Source organism: Microcaecilia unicolor, chromosome 11, assembly GCF_901765095.1.
Source record: "Microcaecilia unicolor chromosome 11, aMicUni1.1, whole genome shotgun sequence".
NCBI lineage: Eukaryota > Metazoa > Chordata > Amphibia > Gymnophiona > Siphonopidae > Microcaecilia > Microcaecilia unicolor.
The window spans coordinates 205410358-205434990 of NC_044041.1; the positions used below are offsets into that span (position 1 = coordinate 205410358).

At 45.9% G+C, this 24633-nt stretch overlaps 1 protein-coding gene across 2 annotated transcripts in view; it reads left to right on the forward strand.

Annotated features, from left to right (window-relative positions):
- The first annotated feature begins 3810 nt into the window (after nucleotides 1-3810).
- KCNQ4 (potassium voltage-gated channel subfamily Q member 4) overlaps nucleotides 3811-24633 on the forward strand; it is a 105325-nt gene continuing 84502 nt past the window's right edge. For both annotated transcript variants that reach the window (XM_030217462.1, XM_030217464.1), the window contains exon 1: nucleotides 3811-4420. In XM_030217462.1, the coding sequence (XP_030073322.1) occupies nucleotides 4161-4420 (260 nt within the window). In that variant the 5' untranslated portion in view covers nucleotides 3811-4160. The remainder of the gene's footprint in view (nucleotides 4421-24633) is intronic.

The following is a 24633-nucleotide window of genomic DNA, read 5'->3' on the forward strand; positions in this document are numbered from 1 at the left end:
CAGAGATACAGAATGGGAGAAAACCCTTAGACAATGCTTTCTTACCCATCTTAATTACAGTGTTATGTATTATTTATATGTGTTACTGGCAAGGTGTCTGTTTAGGGGGTCTCTGGTCCCAAGAGCTTACAATTTACATTTCTTTGTGTGAGATCCAACATCAGCCAAACCTCTTCAGGTTACCTTCTGCTCTAACACTGCCAGCCAGGCTTCCCTTCACCTCGGAACTGGTAATGAGGGGCAACCCCTTTTTCTGAGATTTATTTATTTATTTGTAATTAATCCTTTGCTTCATGCATTCATGAGCGGATGCTTTTCGACTTAAACAATGCAGAAAAAACCCAATGCCTAATACTCACCTCTCAACATAACAAGAACAAATTCACAGCCATTAACACACCAAATCTGAACCTTCCTATTTCGGACACCCTAAAAATTCTTGGAGTTACCATCGATCGACACCTAACACTCGAAAGCCACGCAAAAAACACAACCAAGAAGATGTTCCACTCAATGCGAAAATTAAAAAGAGTAAGACCTTTCTTCCCAAGGAATGTTTTCCGTAACCTGGTACAATCAATGGTGCTCAGTCATCTAGATTACTGCAACACACTCTACGCCGGCTGTAAAGAGCAAATAATCAAGAAACTTCAAACAGTCCAGAACATTGCAGCTAGACTCATATTCAGCAAAACAAAATATGAAAGTGCTAAGCCCCTACGAGAAAAACTACACTGGCTCCCACTCAAAGAACGCATCACGTTCAAAATTTGCTCCCTAGTTCACAAAGGGGCTCATTTTCAAAGCACTTAGCCTCCCAAAGTTCCATAGAAACCTATGGAACTTAGCCTCCCAAAGTGCTTTGAAAATATGCCTCCAAATCATTCATGGAGATGCACCAGCCTACATGTCAGACCTGATAGACTTACCACCCAGGAATGCCAAAACATCATCCCGCACATTCCTTGATCTGCACTTCCCTAACTGCAAAGGTCTAAAATACAAAGTGATGCATGCGTCAAACTTCACCTACTTAAGCACACAGTTATGGAAGGCACTGCCGCGCAACTTAAAAATGATCTACGAACTAACGGACTTCCGCAAACTACTGAAGACCCATCTCTTTAACAAGGCTTACCACAAAGATCAATCAATGTGAATATACATAAATCCTCCACATGTAGTTAGAAATGTCATATAATATCTGCTTGTCATACTATTATCATGTCTTATCATTATCATGTTGCCAAAAATTTTCTGTATCACTAAATGTCTATTTTCTATTATATTTCCACTACCCATGATGTATTGTAAGCCACATTGAACCTGCAAATAGGTGGGAAAATGTGGGATACAAATGCAATGAAGAAATAAATAAATAAATAAAATGTTGGCTTCCAGATAGCAAACAAAATTAGTTCAGCAAATTCAAGCCTCAAGATTGAAGTCACACCCCAGCAAAAAGAAACAATTATAGCATTTTGTAAAAGTCTGTTCATGCTCTTAGCTGTAACCCCCTCCCCTCCCCTCCTCTTCATTACTTTCCTATGGAAACTTTGGCTGATACCACAATTCAGACTGCAGTGGACGGGATGTGCAGTTCAGAAAATGGTTGGTCTGTTAGGTTACGTTGATTTCAGGATTTTGTTAAATGCTGTTTTGGTTTCTTTTTTTTTAACATGTTTATTTCAGGGCCAATGTGCGCTGCTGAGCACTATTTGCAAAGAGTGTTACACAATAAACACACACAGGATCCTTATATAGAAAAAGGATAGAATCAAAGCGAAATTAAAATGACAAGAAGACAAAGAGGGGGGTAACCTGCACAGAGTGGCAGCTACAACCCTAAACAAAGACATAGAGAAGGGTAGCCTGCAGGGAGCGGCAGGTACAACCCAAAATAGAGCATAGAGAGGGGTAACAACCTTGGAAACCCATGCAAAAGCCACGACTAAGAAGATGTTCAACATGATGTGGGTATTGAAAAGAGTAAAACCATTCCTCCCACAGAAAACTTTCCGCAATCTAGTATAATCCACAGTACTCACCCATGCCGACTACTGCAACAGTATCTTCATCGGCTGCAAAGCCCAAATCATGAAAAAACTCCAAACCGCCCAAAACACAGCAGCCAGACTCATCATTGGCAAACCACGATTTGAAAGTGCAACACCACATCGTGCAAAACTTCACTGGCTCCCTATCAAGGAATGCATAAACTTCAAAGCCGACACAATGATCCACAAGATCCTTCATGGCGAAGCTCCAAGCTACATGAACAACTTGATCGATCTTCCAGCCAGGAACGGGTCCAAATCTTCCCGTACTTACCTTAATCTCCATCTTCCCAATTGCAAAAACCTCAAATACAAAACCTACTATGCATCCAACTTCTCAGTTATAGGCAGCCAACTCTGGAATGCAATGCCTCGACACATCCGAACAACCAATGAACACCTACCCTTCCGAAAGCTGCCGAAAACTTACCTCTTCAGACAAGCTTACCCAAATAACCCAACTTAATTCTCGAACTTAACCACGCTACCCATACTCCAATCCTGTCCCCCACAACTCTCCCAATTGTCTTACTTCTTACAACTGGATCATCTATGTTATACTTCGTACCATACTCTGTGTACTTTGTACCTTACTTTGTGTTATCTCTGTAATACTCTGTACCATATCCTGTAAGCCACACTGAGCCTGCTATCAAGTGGGAAAGAGCGGGGTATAAATGCCATAAATAAATAAGTAAGTAACCTGTGTGAAGTCATTGGAAGGACTGCACATTCCTGGGTTGCCCTTTGGTTTCCCTTTATATAGTACTGGAAGATGGAAGAGAGTGTCCCAGTCTAGTCAAAAGATGGAGATCAAGGAGAACAGAGGAGCAGAGGGGGGTCTGACAGCATTAGAGGGATTGGGTGGGAGGAAAGAGCTGCCATTGTGCAGGAGACGGTTTTTTTCTGGTAAACACAGTAATCATTAGATTTCACTCATCAGTGCTGATGAGGATGTCAATGGGGGAAAGTCCAGGAATCTCAATTATTTTAATCTGCTGCTGGCCACCTTTCTTAAGAAGGGGTTATATTTTGGGGAGGTTACCCTATGGTTCTAAACAACCCTGTACTATCAATCTTTCCAGAAAGAGGGGCTGGAAGGGCGCATCCTGTACCTGGCCTGGCTCTCTGATCCCACCTCTGGCACAGCATCCTGACAGGGGCACGGGGGGGGGGGGGGTATCATCTTGTTTTCTTTTATTCTGTTTCTATTGATTACCCCAGAGAGCCCCAGGCCCTTCCCTTCAAGGGTTTGGGGGAAGGCTGGTTTATACTGATGCTGGCAAGTCCAGGGCACAGAGCGGCTGAAGCTGGTTCCTTGTTACACTATCTTGTTTTAGTAAATAGAAAATGGATCCCAAAGCAACTATTAACAGACCCATCCCAAAGGAGCAGGGGCAGGGCGAGACTCCGGGATGCCTTAGACCCACTGCTGGGTGCCACCAGGGCTTCAGGCCTGGCGCTTTGGGGATTAAAGATGTTTCAAGTATTCAGAGGAATGGTTTTGGTGCCCACCAGACCTTTTAGGGTACTTGTCCTGGGCTTTGTGCCTCTAGCTGGCTCCCAGTCTTCCCCTACCTGTAGGCTACAGAAACTTTCTTTCAAGGGAATAAGCGAAAGGTTGGCAGCTTTGGCTCCTGGGGCACCTGTGTCCGGGCACTGCCCATGCTGCGGGCTGGTTCCTTTAATGGGAGGAGCAGGGGGCGGGTGGGAAGGAGCAGCATGGATGGAGCAGGGAGAGCAGCAGAGTTTGTGCTGGGAGGGAAGGTGCCAGCGGAGGGGCGGCCGAAGCTCCACTCACGGCCGCTTTGACACTCTCCAGCTCCAGCAAACTTCGCCGAGACAGAGCCCCGGGCACAGGGAGACCAAAGAAAGAGACAGCCCCGGGCGCGAGGAGAGAGACAGCTCCGGGCGCAAAGAAAGAGACAGCCCCGGGCACGAGGAGACCAAACGCAGACGGCTCGGACGCAGCAGAGAGACAGCTCCAGCCTCGGCACAAGTTTGGCCGGAGGCGGAGGGCGATGTCCGCTTCGGAGCGGGGGCTGCGGAGGCAGAGCCACCACCACCGGGAGCGATGAGCTGCTCCGGCCTCAGCAAGGGACCATGAGCGTTGGGTCGGGGGCGGACAACTGCCGGGCGCCCCGGGGCTCCTGCGACGAGAGCCGGGTGGAGTTCGTAGCCCTGACGGCGGTGCAAACGGACAGCCCGCGGCGCCTGGGGCTGCTGGGGACCCCCCGACCGGCACCCCCGGGCTCCGCCGCCCGCTCCTCCGCTTCCCACAAGCGCTACCGGCGACTGCAGAATTATCTGTACAACGTGCTGGAGAGACCGCGGGGCTGGGCGTTCGTCTACCACGCCTTCATGTGAGTACCGACTAGCCCTCGCCTGGGCCACCCACCTCCTTGTCTGGCACCCTTGGCTCAGTGACCTCCCTTCCCTGGTATCCTGTAGGGCTCAACTGGGTAAAACACTTCCCTGGCACCCTTGGCTCAGTGACCTCCCTTCCCTGGTATCCTGCAGGGCTCAACTGGGTAAAACACTTCCCTGGCACCCTTCCTTGGCTCAATGGGTCAGTAACCTCTGCAGAGCTCACTTGGGTCAATATCCTCCTTTCCTGGGTCAGTAAAACACTTCCCTGGCACTCTTGGTTCAATGGCTCAGTAACCTCCCTTCCCTGGTATCCTGCAGGGCTCAACTGGGTAAAACACTTCCCTGGCACCCTTCCTTGGCTCAATGGGTCAGTAACCTCTGCAGAGCTCACTTGGGTCAATATCCTCCTTTCCTGGGTCAGTAAAACACTTCCCTGGCACTCTTGGTTCAATGGCTCAGTAACCTCCCTTCCCTGGTATCCTGCAGGGCTCAACTGGGTCAGTAATACACTTCCTTGGCTCAATGGGTCAGTAACCTCTGCAGAGCTCAGGTCAATATCCTCCTTTCTTGGGTCAGTCATACACGTCCCTGGCACCCTTAGCTCAATGGCTCAGTAACCTCCCATCTCTTGCATGGCTCACTCTAGGTTAGGAGTCCTGCAGTGCACCACCTGGACCAGTTAATGCTTTTGAGGTCACATCTGCCAGAATAGTTAAAGTTGGCAAGATAAGTTCCAGGGGTGGGACACACTTTATATTACTTAATAATACTGTGCTATGCTGGAGCTCACCATCTGCTTCTGAAGGGCCTTGGTAAGGAGGGAGGGAATCAGTGGTCCACCTAGAAACCAGGCTTAGAAAGGTCGCCTCTGGTATTTGGACCTGAAGCTGTTCATTCACCACTACTAGAAGATCAGTCCAGAAGCCCCTCAGAAACGAGCTCAAACACTTTCCAGGAGCGTCTTCCAGTGCCTCCAGTAAGGTCGGGCCTTCGAAATGCCCACTGCTCACGAAATGAACCAAGGACTCTGGCAGGAGTCTTGGTGGGCTGCGATAGCTCTTATCGGACTAGCTGAGGAACTGTGTGCAGTGCACAACCTTCACAGAAGCTTTCCAGTCGTAGTCAGCAAAATTCACGTTCTCCAAACATCTAGATCTTCAGGGTCGGAGCTGAGTATCCCTCAGCCAGCCCGAACATCTTTCCTGGTGTAGCAGGAAAATTGGATAATAGCTCGATATGGGTTGCTTTGTGTTTTTGGTGGGCTCCCATGGTGTTGTCCTTTGACCGAACCGGTGCTGGTAGTAATGGTAATGGAACAGGTTATCTGGACTTAGGGTAGACCTTGGCAGTAACTTCTGCATCCTCTAACTGCCCTCTTAGGGGAAAATATTTTATTCCATTGCTGCCAAGTGTCACTACATGGAATATTATTAACAGCTGAAACATTTTTTTCATTACGCTGACTGCCCAGTGTCTAATCATTTCTGGCTAAGAGAAAGAATGGGGGGGGGGGGGGGGGGGAATCATGAGAACTTGTTAGCCTGAAGCGTCTGAAGACAATGACAATTTCTTCTTTCATGTAATTAACACTCGCAGCTGGGACCCACTCAACCTTAGATCCCCACCACAACTTTTATCCCCTTTTTGTAGTAAACATGACACCCTACCAACTTGGAGTAACAAAGGCCACCGCGTTGTTTAGTAATACAATATGGCGAAAAACAACTTAAACCGAGGTACACGCAATAACTTTTGAGCAAACTTCCCTGCCCCCACCCAGCCCCTATCAGCAGAGCAACAGAATTCTTCTATGATATCATAACGATGAACTCCTTAGTCCCCCTCCCCCCCCCCCCCCCCCCCCCGGACATCAAGAGCCTATGGAGCAAGCATAAATCTCCATGCCTGTTTACCCAGGTCACTTGACCCAATAGTTAGTATAAGCCCCTGTAGCTCGGCTAACTGTCCACTGCGACAAAGGCTTCCAGCCCCATACCTTCATGCCAGGTCAAGGAGCACTAAGAAATGAGGGATGGGAGGGTGGGAAACCCCTGAGCCTCAGAGGGGGAGCCCACCTCCTCCTGGCCAACAGAGCTGCCCAGCCAATCCCAACTGAAGCCGGCCCTGTATATCTTTTGAACAGGCCAATTTCTGTGCTTAACTCTGTAAGCTTTGGTAACCTCCATTCTCTCCCACTAACCCCCTTCCTTTTCCCACTGCCGCCTGCTAACTTCCCGAACCTTCACTGCTTGACTTCAGGCTCCAGGTGAGTGCGCCCAGCCTTCTGTTAAGGTCACTCTTCAGACAGGCTCTCGGGCTTGCTAATTCTTATATACTTCGGCTTAGTTTCTCCAGGAGGCAGGAATAGTTGCCCTAAAATTCCCCAATTCCTGAAGGGAACATTTGTGGGACTCGTACAGAGTTTTCAGGTCCTACAAAGCTAATCAGTGGAAAAGCTCAGCTGTTAACTTCTTCCTGCAGTTTTCAGCTGTTCCCTAAAGTCCCGTCCCATGTGCCTGGCACTGCCTACCCAGGTCCCCACTGTAGGGTTTATGTTTATTGGATAGGGTGGGACATTACTAGGACTGTCCGCCTGTCTCTAGGGTTGGAACTCCTTCCTTAAGGATACAGTGCAGAACTTGCCTTGATGTCCTAATTTTGACCACCAAAGACTTTTATTATTTCTGGTAGGTTCTCCCCTGGATTAACCCTTTTCAGGTGCCTTATAACATCTTAGATGTGGCTTCAATTTAAAGGGGCTGGGTTGTTGGGTTCTCTCAGGATGGGGGATTTCAAATTTAGCTCAGTGATAACTCAAGGTTGGTTACATTCGGGCACAGTGGATACTTCCCTTTCCCGAGCCTGGAGGGCTTACAATCTAAGTTTATACCTGAGATGACTTGTCCAAGATCGCAAGGAGAAATGGGATTTGAACTCTGTCCTCCTCAGCTCTGATCTAACCACTAAGCTACTCCTCAGCAGTTCTAGTTTTGTTCCATTACATCTGTGGACTTGTACTGATGTCTTTAGAATAGCAGGACCATCAGACCATAGATTGGTGGTTCCCAAACCTGGTCCTGGAGATGCCCCAGCCAGTCAGGTTTCCAGGATATCCACAATAAATATTCATGAGAGAGATTTGCATGCAAAGCTTTCTCATGAATATTCATTGTGGATATCCTGAAAACCTGACCGGCTGAGGCACCTCCAGGACCAGGTTTGGGAACCACTGCCATAGATGCAATGAGCCAGACAGGGTTGCCCACCGCCCACCAGTGAGCTGTCTTGGCTCGTACTACCTGCATGCTTACAGAAATAGAGGCCTCCTTTAAATTAAAAAATAGAAATGAAAGAAAGCAAGCAGTGTTTGGATTTACCTAGAGCCTTGAAACATCCCAGTGCCAGGGGAGATCAGGCAAGAGACAGTGAACTGAAGAGCTGGCAGCCTGGCACAAGAGACTTTAACCCTGGCAAAAAATGTTTGTCATCAGTTTTATTGGACTCAGGAGGATGGCACTGAAAGAGTCACCAACAGACCATGTGCCTGGGGGGGGGGGGGGTGGTCCTATGGCCCCCCCTAGATTACTTCTGAGTCTACCCCCTTTCACCCTCATGGTGTGACCTCTCCTGTTAACCATATGTGTCCTAATCCCAACTCTGTCACTGAGGCCTTGGGTGACTTTGGTTAAGTTGCTTTTCCTCTCTCTCTGCTTCTGTTTACCCAACAAGGATCAGGTTCTTCTCATAACAGTGATATTCTGCTCTCTGCCCCTTGAAAGCTGCCAGATATTTCCACCCCAGCGGTGGCTGTGTTTATGCTTCTGAAGAACTCAAAAAAAAAAAAATCAAAGACTGCTTGGACAGAGTCTGCATAAACAACATGTTAGAAACGAAAAGCAAATTGTAAGCAGACCTAATTAGCCGGTTCTGAGAACAGGTTAGTCCAAGCAGTCTGCGACCGAATGTTCTTTATTCTGCTTGGCCGTGATGGATAAGGTAAAAAGCTCAACGTCGGCTGCTGGGACCTTTCTAGAGAACACGTCTGCATATCCGCACTTCCTCTCTGCCTGACAGAGGGAAGGGGAGAGGGCTGCTAACCCCGAAAGAGGTTTGTACATAGTGCATAAGGAGTCTGCCAGAAAGTGAACTTGTCCAAACCGAACAGAATTTTAAAAGAATGAGGTGGGGGGGGGACACTGCAGAGGAGCCTTCCTGCCTCTTATATAGGGGATGCGACTTATAAGGGAATATGGAGTGTTTATAAGGCGAGATGCTATCCATTTCTAGCTAATTAGTTCAGCCTTCAATTGTATATAAATCAGAGGAGGAGAGCAATACAGCTATTAATCACGAAAGCAGGTGTTCTGGGCTCCTTGTCCCAAAGGCTCTCTGTTTCCCCTTTAATTGGCTTATGTTGGCCAAACAGTTCTGCCTTTTTCTGACTGTGTAAGATGCAGGAAAGGATGGAGAAACTCAACTCTTTGAAAGCACAAGCAGGAAAGTCTGCCTAGAGCTTTAAACCCATAGACCCGAGTCTGGCTAAACCAGGACACAAGTGAGTGTGAGTGCTGTGATCTGATTGTAGAGCACACGTTTATCATTTGGCTACTGTAAGCATCAGAAACAGAGAAATTCGGGCAGTAGGTTCCCAAACCTGTCCCTGGGGCTCCCCAGCCAGTCAGGTTTTCAGGATATCCACAACGAATATTCATGAGAGAAATTTGCATGCAGTGGAGGCAGTTCATTGCGGATATCCTGAATATCTGATCGGCTGGGGAGTTCCCAGAGGAGACGAGTGGGAAATGGACCACGGACTCCAGAGAAAACAAGGACAATCTGAAAGCTTTATTGATGAAAGACCCGACACAGTACTGTGTTTCGGCCGGTGGCCTGCCTCAGGGGTCTTATCCCAATAGATGGATATCAGTGTCTTCGATATCAAATATTTCCAGTCTGTAATAAAATGGGGTAGTCTTTTAAAAGACTTTCGATTGATAGACTCCCAATAATGCTACCAAAGGCTTTTTAAAGACTACCCCATTTTATTACAGACTGGAAATATTTGATATTGAAGACACTGATATCCTAATAGATGGATATCAGTCCAGAGCCGTAGCGAGAGGAGCTGACACCCGGGGCGGGTCGCCGCTGCACCCCCCCCCCCCCCCCGGTGCAGCACGGCACACCCTCCTTCTGCTGGAGCGCACCCCCCCCCCAGAGCGCATACCCCCCCCCCCCCCCCAGAGCGCATACCTGTGGCAAGGGACGGGCAAGAGGGACGGGCAGGAGGGCCGATCCGCCCCGACTGCACGTTGCTGGGGTGTGTCGGCTCCGCGCTGGTTCACTGCTCTCTCTGTCCCGGAACAGGAAGTAACCTGTTCCGGGGCAGAGAGGGCAGTGCACCAGCGCGGAGCCAACACCCCCCAGCGGCGTGCACCCGGGGCGGACCGCCCCCCCTTCCTACGCCACTGTATCAGTCTTATCCCAAGACCCCTGAGGCAGGCCACCGGCCGAAACACAGTACTGTGTCGGGTCTTTGATCAATAAATCTTCTCAAGCATTGAGATTGTCCTTGTTGTCTCTGGAGTCCATGGTCCATTTCATTCTCCTCTGTTTCTCTCCGTGGGATCTCAGAGTTCTGCCGCCCAGGCGGATTTCTGCTGAAACTGGGGAGTTCCCAGGACAGGTTTGGGAATCAGTGCATTAGGGCTTATCCAATCCGCCCATCCGCATCAACTGCCGAGTTCTACAATTCCTACCCACCCCCTTCCCCAGATCCTCTGTGCTTGTCCCATGCGTTCTTGAATTCAAAAAATGTCTTTGTCTCCAGTACGAAAGATTGCTCCTGAGTCTACCCCCTTTCACCCTCATGCTATAACCCCTTGTTCCATTGTATTCTTTCCGTTAGAAAAAACTCACCTCCTGGGTAGATCTCCCCTATCCCTTCTTACCCCCAGGGTAGTTTATATGTAACTCTTGAAGCCTGCGTTATATACTTTGAGAAAAATGTCCCTTTTCAGTAGTTGAGGATCACTGTTTGGCTCAGAAGCCATCCTGCCTCATGTAGCCAGGTTAAAGTAATAACCCCATTTCTTCTTCACATTCAGATTTTTCCGGTGTAGGTGACATTGAAGTGTGGCAGGACTGTTGTTCCAGCTGAAAAGTCATTTTTAATATGACTGGGTACCAGCAGCACATTAGAAAAGAAAGACTCTTGCAGAATCAGCAGTGTAAACAGTGATTTCTTTCTATCCCATCTGGCTTGGCAACTTCTTTCCTAATTTTTTTAAATACCTTTTTGTTTAATATCTTTCTCATTAAAGCGAAGAGAGTCCAGGAGCTTCCACAACTTCCAGTTCAGGAAAGGAATTCAGATATTTTAGTATCTGAGCAGCCTTCAAAAGTGGCTTTGGAGAGAGAACAAATCATTCGCTATGAATATTTGACATTTCAGAAGAGGCTACAAGGCAGGATTAAGGCATAGGGAAAGGTGCCCAACATTTGAAAAATGACTGGGGCTGCCAAACACAATGCAAATTATCCCTCCCTGGACGCAGTATTGGGGGTGCTCAGCATCCACAGAGCTGGCTCCTATGCCAAGTGGCGAAAGGTTTAGAAGGGGTCCTCTCAGATATGCAGATTTTTGCCCTGGTAAATCAGCTGGTGGAAGAAAACAGCCGTAGCTGCCCGCAGAGGTCTCTCGATTTCTGCATTGGCCGCCCTGCACTTGGCGAGAGTTGGCAAGCAGGCGCTTTTTACCTTCCGCTTCCTCCTCTGCAATCAGAATTACACAGGGCCCCTTTTCTGGGAATTTTAACATTTATTTAGATAATGATAGGGGAGCCAGGCCCCCTCCCTGCCCATCTTTAAATCATTGCTCAAAACCCACCTCTTCAATGCCACCTTCGGCACCTAACCACTACACCTCTACTCAGGAAATCTAGTCTGCCCCAACTTGACATTTCGTCCTTTAGATTGTAAGCTCCTTTGAGCAGGGACCGTCCTTCCTTGTTAATTTGTACAGCGCTGCGTAACCCGGGCAGCGCTCTAGAAATGTTTAGTAGTAGTAGCCCAATGTGCTTGTTTTGCCCAGAGTTCATCATGCCCTGGGAGGGGAACCTACAGAAAGCAGCAGTTACACCTTGGACCACTTTACCAGCAGACTGGATTGGGCATTTTGATCGTCTGCCTTCATTTATTGTGTTACTCATATAACAGAGGTTTATATGCAAAAACGGCTTTGTTTAAAATTGCTCAGTCTATATGTGCACACAGTCTATATCCGTGTCTGTCTGATGAGAGGTATTCTCAGGAGCAGGGTGGGGTTTATATGGACACATTATCTTTAAAATATGGGAAATTTGTGGCTCATGTATAGCAGATGTAGACCATGTGCTCCTTCTGTGGGGTAATCTTTCACACAAGGATGTGACCCTCCGAGTTAGCCTACAGAGAAAAAACCTTAGCAGTGTAGCAGGGACTCTTTGGAGAGGCTCAGGGCAAACCGAGATCATTTCTGCCTTTTGATTAATTGCTTTGTCTGGTATTTTTTATATTGCTTGTCTCGTGGTTTGCTGGCTTATTCTGTTGCTCGGTTTGTTGAAGGGAATTTTAGAAAGGAAGACATTTCTTCTTTTCTTTTTCCAAATGTTAATATTAGAAGTTCAAAGGGGAAGGATAGTAATACCGTTAGCCTGAAATCTTAGCTTTTATCATTAAAGGGCCCTTTTACTAAGCTGCAGTTAAAAATGGTGGACCGCAGGATTCACTGAGGCGTCCAGTGGTACGTTTGCCATGTGCATACGCCACCCACATGCGTTTCTGGGGGCGGAGAGTGGGCGTGTCTATGCAAATCAGTTAGCATGCCTTGAGGTTAGCTATCAAAGGGAAGTGGGAAGTGGACCAATGATTCCAGAGAAACGGGATGCCACCCGATATCGAGATCGCTTCCGAATATCAAGGACTCCTGAGGCAGGCCTGTGGGCCGAAACACAGTACTGTGTCGAGTCTGTGAATAAAGTGCTACGTTTTATACCGGTATCCCGTTTCTCTGGAGCCATTGGTCTGCTTCCCACTTTGCTTTGACAGTTTGTGTTTTCGTGGGAGTTAGCATTCATCCACTCAGGTGGATCACCCCTTTTGAGGTTAGCTACCCATCTTGTCCCCATCTATATATCTGCACTTGGGCTCCTCAACTACACAGAAAAAGCATTAACATCATATGTGTGTGATCTGAATGTTCGAATACTTGCTTATTAGCTATTTCATTAGTATTATGCTAACATTGTATTATATCTGTTTTTTGAATTCAAGTGTTGTTAAATGTGTATATAATTTTGATCCTTTTTCACGGTAGTTCTATTAAGTTTCAATTTGCTGCTTTCAAGTTTTCATCTTTCACTGCATCTGTGTCTAAACTTGTTCATTTTACTATTGTTATGTTGTCAACAAAATTGTAAGTTTGATGCTAAACTGTACCTGCCGTACACTGCCTTGGGTGAATCTCTTCATAAAGGCGGTTAATAAATCCCAATAAATAAATAACTGATTAGTGCAGATTTAGGGTGTGAGTTCCTACTGCCTGCAAAATAGTTGGTGGAAGGGGCACATGTGTTAAGGGGAAAACGAACACGTGGCCATTCGTAGAAAATCTGTCTGCCACAGCTTAGTAAAAAAAAGACCCCCAATGTGAATTGCCCAGGATATAATAATGATAGCTGTTCTGTTCCCTGACAGCCTTGCACTAGTTCATAACGTGATCCTAAAATGTGAGTAATGTCTTTACTGTTGTTCTCATTTCTAAGAACTTTCGCTGCTGCAGTCTCTCATTGTAAAGATATATGAGCAAGGCACTGTGGTTAATGTAGTTCACAGGCAGTGCAGCCACACTTGCTTGGTTGTGCAAGAATTGTTACCACTGGTTGTAAGGCTGCCTGGACCTCCCCTCTCTCTCTCTTTGCCAAACTTGGCTCCTTTGTCTCCCTGCTACCATTTCCTGTTCAGCCTTACTATCTCTGTCCTAAGAGGTCAGCCAGGTATGACCTTTCCTTCCTATCTCTAGGACCACCCCTTGCCACCCGATGGCAAGCTCTGTTCCCATTGGCCTCTATCTGCACCCCCCCCCCCCCCCCCCCCCGAGCCTGTAAAAAGCCCCATCACCTCTTTGGCCTCTCAGCCATGAGGTATGCTAACACCATCCAGCCAGGGGCATGGAGATGACCCCATCTCGCTCCAGACAGCTCTATCCGGCTGAAAATCCCTGTAACGAACCTGGATTTTTTACCCTGTAAATATCTCCTTCCAAATGAGATATCGCACATTGCAGTCACCCAGCTTTGGACTATTTCTACCTGTTCAACTGCCTTCTCCTCCCCCTGCAATACAACTACCTCTCTTCAGATCTCCACCTCCCACAGCCTCCAGATTCAGAAGTCTCTGTATCCTGAACATCTATCTGTGAGTAAATTATCTGTGATTTATTCAATAAAAGAGACTTTATAAAATAATAGAGACTTCAGGTGATTGCTGCGCCAGGGTTACGCTCCATGATATTGGGGCTTCTAATTACCAAGCTCCAAGAGTCATGACAATAGCGTATTAGAAGAACATAAGGTGGTCAAAGAAAAGAAGAGGCGATAGCTTGGTTTGGTGTGTCTCAAGAACTGGGTTGCTAAACCCTGCCCCGGAGGGAAGGAAGAATAGGGGGAGACATGATAGAGCAAGGTATAAATATACAGGAGTTGGGCCTCTTTTGATGGAAAGAAACTGTGGAATGAGATGTCCTAGAATTAGAGTGAAATGGGGGGGGGGGGGGGGGGGGGGTAATATAATGAAAAACAGGTGTGGATGCGTGGAACAGATTCTCAGTGGTGGGTAAGCATCGTATTTGAATATATGAGATGGAGGAGTGGCCTAGTGGTTAGGGTGGTGGACTTTGGTCCTGGGGAACTGAGGAACTGAGTTCGATTCCCACTTCAGGCACAGGCAGCTCCTTGTGACTCTGGGCAAGTCACTTAACCCTACATTGCCCCATGTAAGCCGCATTGAGCCTGCCATGAGTGGGAAAGCGCGGGGTACAAATATAACAAAAATAAAATAGATACTATTGGAGATTCTACATGGAATGTTGTTGTTGCTACTATCTGAGATTCCGGAATGTTGCTACTATTGAGATTCTGTTGCTACTGTTGGAGATTCTACATGGAATGTTGCTACTAGTGGAGATTCTACATGGAATGTTGCTATTCCACTAGCAACATTCCATGTAGAAGGCTGCGCAGGCTTCTGTTTCTGTGAGTCTGACGTGCAGGACGTCAGACTCACAGAAGCAGAAGCCTGCGCGGCCACATTGGTGATCTGCAAGGGCCAACTTCTACATGGAATGTTGCTAATAGCAACATTCCATGTAGAATCTCAAATAGTAGCAACAGTGGAGGAGTGGCCTAGTGCTTAGGGTGGTGGACTTTGGTCCTGAGGAACTGAGTTCGATTCCCACTTCAGGCACAGGCAGCTCCTTGTGACTCTGGGCAAGTCACTTAACCCTCCATTGCCCCATGTAAGCCACATTGAGCCTGCCATGAGTGGGAAAGCGCGGGGTACAAATGTAACAAAAATAAAATAAATAAATATGAAAGCATGAGAGATGCACAGAGGGCACCTGAAAAGGAAGGAAATGCTGTGGCTGGGCTGCTCCTTTTTTTGTCCTAGATTTCTGTGTTATAGACATGCTGGGAGGGGTGGTTTGGGAACGATCATGAATTCGATTTTCAAATTTTCAAGGGGGGGGGGCTAGGATCCCATATGTTTTCATTGAGGAAGGCACAAGGCTGAAAAGTCACCTAGGATGCAATGGCCTTGTCTTTCCACAAACACTTCCCCAACGTGGGAGGCAGCATATCCCCCCCCCTCCCCATTTTCACAGCACAGGAGCAGCGGTTGCCTTTGGGATTTTTAAGACTTTAGTGCGCTCCATGCCCCCAGGGCATTCTGTAGGGAGACATAAACATGGGGTCTGACCCATTCAGGTCTCTGTCTTTGGAGAGTGCCCCTTGGCCTGACAGGGCCAGTAAAGTTTAATTCAGTTGCAATGGGAAGAAATGTGGTATCAAATATTTATTACTTCAAAATACATTACTGAAAACGTCCATCAATAATTGATTTGTTTAACTCTAACCAGCCTGTTAATCAGGCAGCTCTGGAAGCTGGTTCTAGACCCATTGGGTAAGTCCTCTGAAGAGAGTTGAACAGGTCAGGACAAGTGTTAATAGGCATATAGGTCCTTGGTTTCCAGTTAGGCTTCTAATTTTGGAGAAATGTAGACTAATCTACAGAATAGGAGAAAAGCACAATCCCGCTCTGCTCTAGAACCAACACAGACTGGACCCTGTGAGACTGAACCTCTCTGCTCCGGCCACAGATTGACCAAAATTCCGATCAACTCCCACCTGTCGTAGTTGATTTTCCTTTTGTGTAGTTAGTTGTTCTTTCCTCGGATTTGTTGAGCAATTCTACTTTCATATCCCCCCTTTGACCAGCTGTAGAACTAGGCAATGGGCAATGTTAGACCCAGACTTTTACTTTCAAAGATGGTTCCTCTCTGTAGCTCTTCGTTTGCTTGCTTGGATGTAAACAACTGTCAACAGACCCTCTCCTTAGCAATGGCCACCTTCCTTCATGTTGCAACCAAACAATAACCAGAAGCATAGAAATGCATTCTGAAGAAGCAAAGCATCCTCTCACCTGAAAGCCCTAGAGAGCCAATGCCATAAAATATTTACCAGAGGGAGAGGTTCTTTGCATTTTATAGGATTTGGTCCAAGTGTGATAAATGAGCCCCAGGAAGAGCTGTTTGAAAGTCTCTTGATAGTGTTTCCAGAAAGCACTTGTCCAGCCTTTAGGCCTCAGTCCAGGCAAAGCCCGGCCATTCCATTTGGAAGAAGGTTTGGTTTCTTTCTTCCATCAGGAGAATGCTTTGGAAACAATAAAGGAAAAATGGAAAAAAGTGTTTTTTTAGTATTAAATTCTAATATGTGCCCAAGATTCATTTCCTAAATATAACACCTCTTGCCCAGAACACCCCTTAATCAGCAGGGGGCAACGCTTAAGTGCTGCAGAGCACTGCCAAACTCTCTGCAATCTTACATTTTGAATTCTTCAACAGGGAGCATAGTACACTGTGGGGCACAAGGGGACCCATCGCCCCCAATCTCACCCCAAAATAAAGCCTTCACACAATGAGAAGCAAAATCAAAATGTACCGACGTTGTACAAAAATCAGTGAAGACAGTTGTTAGCAGGGCCAGTCCAGCGGTTAGGCCAGCCTAGGCAATGACCTAGGGCAGCAGATTCTGGAGAGGGGGGTTGAGGGGTAGCAATCAGCATCTGCAGTGAAAGCTGCACACACTCAAAGAACCATCAATTCATGCTTCTACCTTCAGAAAGGGTGAGCAATTTTCAAATTGCCCATTTAGCTGGGTAAATTACTTTTGTAAATTGCCCTCATTATTTTTGTGTGTGAAACACACACAACAACATTTCATATTTTAAAGTGTGATGTCTTGGGGAGGGGGGTAGATTAGAGGCCTGAAAGTTGAGAGGGGTCGTGAGGTTGAAGGTTCACCTAGGATGATACCCTTGCACCGGCTCTGGATTTTAGAGTTCAGTGACCCAAAAGTGTAAAAATTGCACAGTTCAAGGTTGAAGAGAGAAAAGATTCCACAGTGCAGCTTGTCATATCACTGGAGTAAAAAGGAAGGATATCTCTTCACTTCTCTTATAGAACCCTATTGTAACCTTTCAAATCCTCCTTTCTTGCAAGTTGAGCAAGTAAGCCCCTGTTTGATAGACATAGAGTCTCTATCCTCTAAATTTGGGGAACTCGCCTGAGCCTGGTGGCAGCCTGGATAAAGGCATTTTGTCTTTCCTTCTCCAGCTCCTCTACTCAGCCTTGTGAAGTCATCTGAATATGTTTGAAGGACCCAGGCTGTGAGAAGGGGTGCTACACCTACCTAGAGGGCTTTACACACTTCCCCCCTCCTGAAATACAAGTGTGAACAGACCAGAAGGCAAATGTCTTGTCATACCTTATCATTTTACAAACACAGTATGGTAGACAAACAAGTTAAAGGACAGTCGGGAAGCTGAACACACAGGAGCTTAACCAAATGGCCTCAGTGCAGAAACAATACCTGTATAGAAAATGGACTTCGCCAGTGATAAGACAGGAGAAGCTCAAAGTCTTAAAACCCATCACATGCAGAACTTGCTTCATTCAGAGGAAGCATCAAATGAAACCCGGAAAAAACAGCCCAGAATTCTGCACATCCTCCAGCTTTTGATTTTGCAAAATCCTTACACAAAAGCACCAAATAGACAATGAAGACCACCACTGCTGCATCTCTGCATGTTTAGAGAGAAACAGCAGATTCGCTGCACGAGCTGCAGCCCTTAACATCCTGCACATGGGGGGGGGGGGGACTGGGGGGTGTATACACTGCACCTAGCAGGTTTTGTTTCTGTGTTAAAATCATGTTTTACAAGTGGAAAAATTGCATGGGTATACGTGTGGCAACCGGCATGCAGATACTTAAACACGCTCTGCGCCCAGATGTTCCCAGGGGCCAGTGCTCAAAGCCAGGCGCAGAAAAGTATAATGCAAAGCTCATAACGCAGAAAGGAATGCAAAGAAATAGCGAAGAGATGCTCTAAAAAGAAATCGTTCACAATTATATGCGGTTAATTGACGCTAACAAACTGAAAGCAAGGAGAAGACTGTGCCTGGCACATGCGCACAAAGGTTATACGGTAAACGCGGCTCTTGTGCGCATAACCAGACAAACCTGGAAGTGCAGGCACTCATCGGCGCTGTTGTTCTTCTGCACTTTTAAATATGAACCTTTCACAAATTGTTTGCACTCTAAATTTTTGAAAGACTCACATTTAAAAATAGAAAAAAGGTACCAATGTGTGTTTTCACGTTCGGTTTTCCTTGGGCTCCCGCACATTCTTGGTTCTCATTAGCAGCACTCAGACTTGAACGGGCTTTCCTTCCAGGTACAAAAGAAGACAAAATTCGCAGCTCAGTGTCAAAAACTAACAAGAAATCTTCTTCAGAAACCACCTACGCTGCCATTGAGCGGATGGTACATTTTCGGTATGGTGAATAAGACTGAAAATACTATAATGCCTTTGTAATGGTGCATCCACACCTTGAGTATTGCGTTCAGTTCTGGTCACCGTATATAAAAAAAGATATAGCGGAATTAGAAAAGGTTCAAAGAAGAGCGACTAAAATGATAAAGGGGATGGAACTCCTCTCGTATGAGGAAAGGCTAAAGAGGTTAGAGATCTTCAACTTGGAAAAGAGACGGATGAGGAGAGATATAATTGAGGTCTACAAATCCTGAGTGGTGTAGAACGAGTAGAAATAAATCGATTTTTTACTCGTTCCAAAAGTACAAAGACTAGGGGACACTCGAGGAAGTTACATGGACATACTTTTAAAACAAATAGGAGGAAATGTTTTTTCACTCAATGAATAGTTAAGCTCTGGAACTCTTTGCCAGAGGATGTAGGAACAGCGGTTGGCGTATCTGGATTTAAAAAAGGTTTGGACAAGTTCCTGGAGGAAATGTCCATAGTCTGTTATTGAGACAGACATGGGAAGCAACTGCTTGCCCTGGAATTTGTAGTATGGAATGTTGCGACTCTGAGATTGTACATGGAATCTTGCTATTCTTTGGGGATCTATATGGAATGTTGCTAATCTTTGAGATTCTGCATGGAATCTTGTCACTCTTTAGGATTCCAGAATCTTGCTGTTCTTTGGAGTTCTACATGGAATGTTGCTACTCTTTGAGATTCTGCATGGAATCTTGTCACGCTTTCGGATTCCAGAATGTTGCTGTTGTTTGGGGATCTATATGGAATGTTGCTACTCTTTGAGATTCTGCATGGAATCTTGTCACTCTTTAGGATTCCAGATTCTTGCTGTTCTTTGGGGATCTATATGGAATGTTGCTACTCTTTGAGATTCTGCATGGAATCTTGTCATTCTTTAGGATTCCAGATTCTTGCTGTTCTTTGGGGTTCTATGTGGAATGTTGCTACTCTTTGAGATTCTGCATGGAATCTTGTCACGCTTTCGGATTCCAGAATCTTGCTATTCTTTGGGGTTCTACATGGGATGTTAGAGTAGCAACATCCCATGTAGCCTCTGAGATTGTGCATGGAATCTTGATATTCTTTAGGACTCCAGAATCTTGCTATTCTTTGGGGTTCTACATGGAATGTTGCTACTCTTTGAGATTCTGCATGGAATCTTGTGACTCTTTAGGATTCCAGAATCTTGCTATTGTTTTGGGTTCTACATGGAATGTTGCCAGAATTTGGATTTCTGCCAGGTACTTGTGACCTGGCTTGGACACTGTTTGGAAAACAGGATACTGGGCCAGATGGACCATTGGTCTGACCCAGTATGGCTACTCTTACGTTCTTAAGTATTATGTATCCTCATTTCCTTGTGTGCATTTCAGCACTTTTGCTGTGCATTGGGAAGGAATACCAACTGACCTCATTAGCATCCATTTAAATGCATTTCAATACAATTTTAACACCTTCGCTCAAGCCCTTTGAGCAACACTAGCGTGTGCTCAAATCGGGCGCTAAGCACTTTTTAATGCTGCCATTGGCTTTCAGCATTGGCCCTATTCTTTGGGTGGAACTGAGATGGAGTTGTGAGGTTCACGTATCCTTTCCTGTGTTCATTTTATACACATGGACACTTATTTATTTATTTTGAATCAATTTACAATGGCTTCATTTATTGCCAATATTGCCACAGTGCTGCTAAAGGTTTACCACCTACCTCAAAGCAAGTGACCATTTGTGTGAGAGAAGTTGTCTGCCGCTGGTTACACAGGAAGAAAGTGTGGTACCGGCTGGTGAACAGGAGCAGAGGTTGGAGGTGGGGGTGATGTACACACCCTGCACATGGAGTGCGAGGGCCGGGTCTATGGCTTATATAGCGTAAGAGGTTCCTGAACTGGCTGCTCTGTAGAATGTGAAATATTGCAGGTCCGCGGCCAAGGAAAGAGCTGTTTTGCTGTTCTTGCAGGATGGGAACAGTACAGAGCTTTCAGTAAAGCTTCCTGTGCATTTTCTAGGGATGGGGCTCCTGAGAAGCTCTTTACTTGGGTGGCTGGCATACTAGGACTGGTTTGCTTGTGAAAGAAGCTCTCCTGTTGTTTTGTAATCAGTTTTTCCTTACAGTTTTGAACTGCTCTACGCACCCTGGTCTGGTTTATGTCTTTGGTATGAGTGTAGAACGGTCCTGTAAAGTGCTCTGTTCGAATTGCAGTATTGTCAAATATGCAAATGAATAAATGAAATCTCGACCCTACCCTATCCGAGTTTCACAGCTTAGGGTCCTCAGGTGCGTGCCATCATAATTGTCCTTTTCTCTCCCAGCATAAGTAAGGGGACAGAGGTGCTGACGCTGGGTGTTTTCTGGGAATATAGGGCCATGGCATGAAAGTGCTGAGTCAGCTGGATTCAGATCAAGCACCGCAGGAGCACAGTGCTTCATGTCTGGGGACCAGCATGAATGTATGAAGTGTGTGTGTGACTGTGTCGGAGAACATGTGAACTGCAGCTTAGTTGTGTGTAAGAGGTTGACACGGAACGGTGAGAGGCAGGTGGAAGTGAGCCTAAGTTGTGCTAATCACTCTTAAACCAGAGGTGTTAATTCTAGAACTAAGTAAACTCATTTCAGAAAAGCGTAAGTTTAACTTTAGCACATTCCATGAAATACACCTTCATGTTTTCTGTTTTGGGTATCCATCTATCTCTGACACTGATGACGCCACGTGGGACAGGCAGGTGAACATTTAAAGAACAGAATGTGAGAGAGAGAGCGCAAAAGAAACGGGCCTGTCAACTGATGAAATGAGCAGTAGGGCTGGTGGAGAGGTGATAGAATAGGGGTGGAGAACTATGGAGGGGGGGGGGGGGGAATCAAACTGGTGGAGGGAGCTTCTGGTGGTTTGGTCAGAACTCCGCTGTCTTACCCCATTTACCAGCCAAGAGCCATGGGAGTCAGATTAACCCCAGAGATAGACACTCATTTACGCTGGCAATTAATAACACCTGCTTTGAGTTAACGACCTGAGGGGAAATTCTAGAAGACTGTGATGGAATCTGAAAACAATATTTTTAGCAGAAAGCTGAGCTGCTCCCAGAACAAAGTAACTTTCAGAGGGCCACAACCAGCAAGGATTCTCTTCTCGCCCTAAATAGACGAGAGGGTGATTTGCAGTGAGTTTGTGCTGTCATGGACAGGATGCTGGGCTCGATGGACCCTTGGTCTTTTCCCGGTGTGGCATTACTTACTGTATGTACTACCATGTGCAGCTCAGACTGTTGGAGGAAAAGTCCTTAGTCTGCTGTTGAGACCGAAATGGGGAAGCAGCTGCTTGCCCTGGGATTTGTAGTATGGAGCGTTGCCATGATTTGGGTTTCTGCCACTGTTAGAAGCAGGAGACTGGGCCAGATGGACCATTGGTCTGATCCAGTATGGCTACTCTTATGTTCTTATGCTGCAGGGCAGGAGTGAGTGGCATTGGCAGAACTGTGTTGAGGGTATCAGTACTCGAATAGCAGGGGTGCTGAAGGGCAGGACAGGAGTGAGGGCCATTGGCAGGCTCTGTGTGTGTGTGGGTCTCAATACTGGAATAGCAGGCGGGTGTTACAGGGCATATTGGGTGGAGCTGTGGCCACTAGATTTTGCTCTGCCCAAAAATGAGTGTATCACTTTCACAAACGATTAATTTGCTCAGAAAATAAAGAGGAAAGACTGATGTTCAAATTCTGCTCATTCTTCTTGCTATGAGAGCAATACTGTTGTCTCTGGCGGGGATTAGAACCCTTATGCCCATCATTGGTGAGTGCCGCTAACCCTCTCCCAGCTATGTATGCTGTTTGTTTATTTTTCACATTTATATCTAATTTTCAACCAAAGCGGATAATAAAAAGACATTATACAAAATTCAACTACTAACGTCAACATCTTCGCTGCATCTGCCAGGAGTCACTGAGTGAAGTCCTTGGTACCCCTCTGGGGTACCCGGTGGCATGGGCTTGTCTCTCATTTTTTTAGCTGTCTCTGGAAATCTAAGGCAGCCTATAGGTTGCTGGGAGCTATGTGAAGAGGCTGCAGAGGAGCCAAAGTGCCTTCAACCTGCGTCTCTTAGTACTAAGGCAGAAAGAGGTGTTATAAGTGAGTAATATGGAACGAAACGTAATAATATGGTGCCAAGACTATGAAGACATACCGAGGCATAGTTATTTATTTATTGGAATTTTTTTAACTGCTTTTATGAAAATATTACACCTATTTTACAAATGCAGTATACATATGCGCCTTTACCCCAGGGCAAGCGGACACTCCCACTTCCACCTGCCCTGAGACAAGTTACAAAAATCCTTAGATACTTCCTATAAGCCCAGAAGCTACAGCAGGTATTTCTCTGTCCCTGGAGGGTTCACAATCGAAGGGACCCTTTTTACTAAAAATGCATTTAGTGTGTTTCAATGTAGGACTTTCCCATGCGTTAAGCCCATTTTTTTTCCTTTTTTTCAGGTCCCCTGCTAATTTCTCCATTACAATACTACCACAATTCATATTACTGGGTTCACAATCTATTAAAGTGGTATAACTACCTCACATTTTATTAAAATGAAAGCCCACTTTATTAACAAATTATTTATTACTTAAATCTTTTAAAACCAGCTTAACAGTACCAATGTAACTTAATTGCGACTACTACTACTACGAACTATTCTTCAAAGCAAGTCCTTCCAGATAATACCCATTAATCACAGACTTTGAAATTATAAAGTTTCCTGGCTGTCTTTTACATTCTGAGGCCGTGGTGTAACCGTTGAAAATCCCCCCCCCCCCCCTCCTCAATCGATCATGTCTCGCCAGACCTCTTTAAATCCCAGTTCCATCGTACAATGATTACTTCCTGCTATTGCCCAGGATCACTGCAATCGTTAAACCAAAGTGTATAGTTGCTTTCAGCATTCATTCAAATTTCCAGCATTTCTGAGCTCAGCTCTACACGGTTCCATGTTTCGCTTTACCAACGTCTTCAGGACCTATGAATAAAATAATGCAAATATTCGTTCTAAATCCATTATAACACATTGGTACTCCCCACCTTAAACTATATATCCTAAACCCTCCCATTAAACCATCACAAGACCTTTTTCTTTTTACCTTCTCAGTACTTAAACTCAGACCAACTCTCGGTGTTGCTCAATTACCCAACGAGACTCAATCTCGTGGGGTGTCTGGACTACCCTGGAAATATTTCCATACTGATACGTCTTCCACAACCCAACGAGAACCAGTCTTTTCTTTGTTTGGCCCTAATGGTTCCACCGTTTGCCACCTATATATTAATCGCTGTTTTTTACCTAAAAGAATCCTTGATGTCTCCCCCTCCCCAAAGCTATTAACATTAGAATACTAGGAGAAAAACTGTACACTTCCACACAGAAGTCAAGCCAAGGAAACGACGGTGGAAATGAGCAAAGCAGATGCACCAGGAAGTTCTGACAGATCCTCTTATTAAACATATAAATACAAAATCTTCTCAAATGGACAGTGTGGTGGAGCAGGTAAAAGCACAGAAACACTTGCTTTGAAGTAGGACCCAACACGGTCCGTGTTTCGGCTAACACGCCTTCATCAGGCTGTCAGCTGTATTTACGTCAAGGTGGCAACTCGGGAGCAACATCATATACCACAGAGTAGTGATATTGCTGTGGTCCCATATTTTTTGTGAGCTCACAAGATTCCGCATATCTTTGCATTGAAAATGTATTTTTTTTAAAATGTAAGTAGGACTCCTGATGAAGACGTGTGTTAGCCGAAACACAAACCGTGTTGGGTCCTACTTCAAGCAAGTGTTTTCTGTGCTTTTACCTGCTCCACCACTGTGTCCATTTGAGAAGATTTTGCATTTATATGTTTAATAAAAGGATCTGTCAGAACTTCCTGGAAAACAAAATAAGCATTTATGGCCTCCTTACACGTACAAGTGGGTTCTGTGTTTCTGTATGACTGATTTCTGTGCAATTCTAAAAGTGACCTATTGAGCATTTAAATCTCTGCCCCCAAAGAGAGGAATACAGACGCCTT